We start from the raw sequence: 5,000 nt of genomic DNA on the forward strand, positions 1-5,000 counted from the left end.
TGTGTGTGTGTGTTCTCTCCCCACAGCCTATGAAGAGTACGACGTGTCCCCGTATGCGGATCTGGAGCTGGAGGTGGTGAGGAACATCGAGCTGTCACGCATGGCATCTATGATGGCAGGTGCGGCCCATCCCAGCCAATCAGCTGTCTTAATTAACCAGGATTATCCAATCACAGCGCATTTCACACCCATATGCTCGGTCCTCTCAAGCCCTCAGGGTGCTAAGATTAGCCAATCCCGTGTCTTTTTTTTGTCTGACACAAGTTGAACAAATCACATCACATTTAACACGTGTGTACTCAATTTAAGGGCTCACAGCACTACAAACCAAGACAGCACTCGTGTCCTTTAAAGGGGTATGCCACTATTTTGGGGCTTAATACAGTTAAAATCGTTGGCCAGGGTTTATAAAGGTGGTAAAGTGTCGCATTTTTCATGTAAGCTGTTGTCTTGCTTTAAGACAAGTTAAAAGAGGGAATATATCGCTAATATAGTGAAAGTCAATGGATCCGTGTAGCATTGTAGCATGCTACACGGATCCATTGACTTTCCCTAGCTTAGCGACATGCTCCCTCTTTTAACTTGTCTTAAAGCAAGACAACGGCTTACATGAAAAATAAGACACTTTACCACCTTTATAAACCCTGGCCAACGATTTTAACTGTATTAAGCCCCAAAATAGTGGCATACCCCTTTAAAGCGATACTCCAGGATTTGTTTGACATAGGACTTAGGGGTGTAAATAAAATCGAAATGTATCGATGCATCGAAGTATCGGCCAGCGATTTAATTGAATCGCATCGTATCGTGGGACATTCTTAAGTATCGAAGAGAATCAAATCGCTGACTTCTATGCAATGCCCTAGCTCCACAACACAATAGTAGTGGAAAAGTAATTGGTAAAATCGGATCGAATCGTGGGGAATTCTTAAGTATCGCAAATAATTGAATCTCTGCTTCAAGAAATCAATACCGTATCGTATCGTCATGAAAGCTGTGTTTTACACCTCTAATAGGACCATATTTCCTAGTTCCAGAGTCTTGTAGACGTGTGGAGATACTTTGATATTCCAATCAGTAATTCCAGACGTCGCTGGTGCTAGGCAGCCTTTTACCAAAAATACTGCCGTATCGCTTTTATTAACTAATGAATCAAAAATGTTATTTAAAGGTACACTGTGCAGGAAATGGTCAAAAAAGGTACTGCAACTATGCTGCTCATTGAAAATGGGCTGCCAATTGCCAATTTTTATCTTTACATGAAAGTTTACTGAGTAATAAACACATATTTTCTAGTATGGTCCAAGTAGAGTCATTTTTGCAGCTAAAAATGGCTATTTTTGGAAATTCAAAATGGCGGACCATGGAGAGATCCCCCTTTTCTTGTAAGAAAAGTGCATTTTTTCCCGTCATAATGAATACTTAAAATTTGATGGTGGTGGTAAGTATTCATGAAAAAGGTAACATTAATGAATAGGCAGCATGAATTCTGGAAAAAAAACAACTAAAAATCTCACAGTGTCCCTTTAACTGACGTTCTTATCCAAAACAACTTGCAGTTATGTTAAGTAGGGTATTGGTTACAGTCCCCGGAGCAGTGTGGGCTGAGCTGCCCTTGTGTGGGCTTAGGTGCCTTTCTCAAGAGCCCTTCAGCCATGGATTGAGATAGTTAGAGGTAAGAGTGGGATTCGAACCTGCAACCCTCTCATCTAAAACTCATCTCCTTAACCACTAGGCCACGGCTGGCCCACGTCCCGGCGCTGGTGACGTGCAGGCCAATCACTGCACACGGCTAGACTTTGATTTAGTTCATGTTTACTCTGGTTCAAGAAGTCAAGCACTGATGAAGTGGCTGCAAAACACTTTGTTCACTCGACTCGAATAAACATTCAGTAAATCAAAGTCCTTCAGAGTGAGCAGTGCTTCAACCTCTTTTCCTCGAATTACCTGTCGCATGCGACTACAGAGAGAGACGGGCCTGCTGAATGAATAGGGTGAAAAAGTGAATTTTTTGGGTTTGCTTTTTATTCGCCCTATTTAAAGTCGAGAAAACCACCACTGACACAGTTTTGGAAACATTAGAGATACCGAGGCTAGCATTGCCTTTGAATGAATGTCTTTGATAAGCCAAGCCATTATATGGCATATGTTATAAGCCGAGCCATTATATGGCATATGTTATAAGCCAAGCCATTATATGGCATATGTTATAAGCCAAGCCATTATATGGCATATGTTATAAGCCAAGCCATTATATGGCATATGTTATAAGCCAAGCCATTATATGGCATATGTTATAAGCCAAGCCATTATATGGCATATGTTATAAGCCAAGCCATTATATGGCATATGTTATAAGCCAAGCCATTATATGGCATACGTTACCTTCTCCATGACCTTCTCTGCTGAGCTACAGCACGTTGTTTTGGGTGTACTCAGGGGTGGAGATATAGGCGGGGAAAACAGGGCATTCGCCCCTGGACCCAGGGCCCCTCAAGCATTGATAGTGTTGGGAACCCTATTATGACCTTGGCAGGTTGTATGTGGGGCCCTAGCCAGGGCCGATGACAGCTTTGGCTGGGCCCAGGACAAAGTCATCTAAAAGGCCCCCCCCATCCAATACATACATACAATGTAATGAAAACGTAATTTTCGGCCCCCTGATTGTCTGGGCCCAGGACAACTGACCCCTTTGTCGCCCCTATCGGCTTTCCTGGCCATAGCAGTGTTTTGCTCTGGGGCCCTGTGTGCAATTGTTGTGCCACTGTGTACACTGAGCTATGATGTGCAATGACATCAACATCACAGTACCTGAGTAATACTGTAGTTTCATTGGCCTGTCTAGTGGACACTGGACTCCATAACACTGTAGCACTTCATTGCAGTCATATTTATTTTTATATCTGACCTTCACTAGAGGACTAATGTTTGCTTTTCTTTCCCTTTTTTTTCTTTCGTTCATACATTCCTTCCATTTTTTCAGTTTTTTCATTTGTGCCCTCGTTTCCTACTTTTTATTGATGTGCTCCTTCCCTTCCCCTCCAATGTCCTGCCTGCATTTTTATACCATGTGCACACAGACGCGCACGCACGCACGCACGCACGCACGCAGGCAGGCAGGCAGGCAGGCAGGCAGGCACGCACACACACACACACACGCATACACACACACACACATACACACACACACACACACACACACACACACACACACACACACACACACACACACACACACACACACACACACACACGCTTCTGTCCTCTTGCACCCAACCTTTTTCATAATCAAAATCAATACTTTTCTCATTTACTGTAAATTAATGTTACCCTACTTGACGCACACACTCTCATTCACACACACACACACACATTTGCTCACATTCTCACAAATATCACACACGCACGCGTGCACGCATGCACACACGCATGCATGCACACGCGCACACACACACACACACACCTCTACCTGTCTCATTCTTATGCACTCTATATCTCTCCTCCCCCTCTCTTTCTCAAACACACACTATCTGCACGTACGCACGCAGACACACACCCTAACACCCCTCGTCCCCCCTCCGCAATCCACCGTCTCGTCTCTCCCGTGGGGCGGCCAGAACCTCTGCCTGAAGGCCAAACAAACTATTAACTATGAACAATTATGAACTACGAACTGACTACTTGTACTTTAATTTGAAATGTAGTAGTGAACTATGAGCTAGCTGCTGTTGAAAATTAACTTTCCCAACACACCCGGTCGGTCAGAACCCGTGTCTGAAGGCCAAACGAACTATTGACCTATGAACAATTATGAACTATGAACGAACTACTTTATTTTTAAACGTAATAATGCTTTGAGCTAGCTTTGAGCATCTCCTATTGACCATGAACTTTCCCAACAACCCCCCCACACAGTGTCGTCTCTCAGAACCCACGCCTGAAGGCCAAACGAACTAATTAACTATGAACAATTATGAACTATGAACTACTTAATTTTGAAATGGATACTGAACTTTTAACAGGTTCCTTGGTTGACACTGAACTTTCCCAACACCGCCCTCCACACCCCACAGTCTCGTCTTTCCCACTGGATGGGCAGAACAAACTATTAACTCTGAACAATTACGAACTATGAACGAACTACTTTATTTTGAAATGTAGTAATGAACTTTGAGCTAGCTGCTGTTGGTAACAGCCCCCCACCCCACGCAGTGTCGTCTCTCCCGCGTCTGAATGCCAAACGAACTATTAACTACGAACAATTATGAACTATGAACGAACAACTTAATTTTTAAATGTAATAATGCCTTGAGCTAGCTATGAGCTAGCTGCTGTTGGAGATTAACTGCTCTCCACCCCCCACAGTGTCGTCTCTCCCGCTGGACCTGTCTGAAGGCCAAACAAACTATTAACTATGAACAATTACAAACTATGAACGAACTACATGTACCTAATTTTGAAATGTAGTAATGAACTTTTAGCTATAGCCGATGTTGACCATGCACTTTCCCAACACCGTTCTCCCTTCACACCCACCCCTCCCCCCCACAGTGTCGTCTCTCCCGCTGGACGGCCAGAACCTGCGTCTGAAGGCCAAACCAACTATTGAACTATGAAGAATTATGAACTACGAACGAACTACTTCATTTTTAAACGTAATGCTTTGAGCTAGCTCCTGTTGACCATGAACTTTCCCAACACTGCCCTCCACATCCCACAGTGTCGCCTCTCCCGCGGTACGACCAGAACCCGTGTCTGAAGGCCAAACCAACTATTGAACTATGAACAATTATGAACTACGAACTGACTACTTGTACTTTAATTTGAAATTTAGTAATGAACTATGAGCTAGCTGCTGTTGAAAATTAACTTTCCCAACAATCCTCCCCCCCGCAGTGTCGTCCCTCCCGCTGGACGGCCAGAACCCGTGCCTGAAGACCAAACGAACTATTAACTATGAGCAATTATGAACTAGAAATGCAGTCAGAGAGTGCAGACCT

General features: G+C 43.8%; 1 protein-coding gene across 1 annotated transcript in view; it reads left to right on the forward strand.

The window, feature by feature from the left end:
* The window catches only part of LOC134448147 (GDNF family receptor alpha-4-like), a 68,075-nt gene that overhangs the window by 6,850 nt on the left and 56,225 nt on the right, over positions 1-5,000 (forward strand). Inside the window, exon 2 of the mRNA XM_063197905.1 lies at positions 27-119. Coding sequence (XP_063053975.1) covers positions 27-119 — 93 coding nt within the window. The remainder of the gene's footprint in view (positions 1-26; positions 120-5,000) is intronic.

This window comes from Engraulis encrasicolus, chromosome 4, assembly GCF_034702125.1.
Source record: "Engraulis encrasicolus isolate BLACKSEA-1 chromosome 4, IST_EnEncr_1.0, whole genome shotgun sequence".
Taxonomy (NCBI): domain Eukaryota; kingdom Metazoa; phylum Chordata; class Actinopteri; order Clupeiformes; family Engraulidae; genus Engraulis; species Engraulis encrasicolus.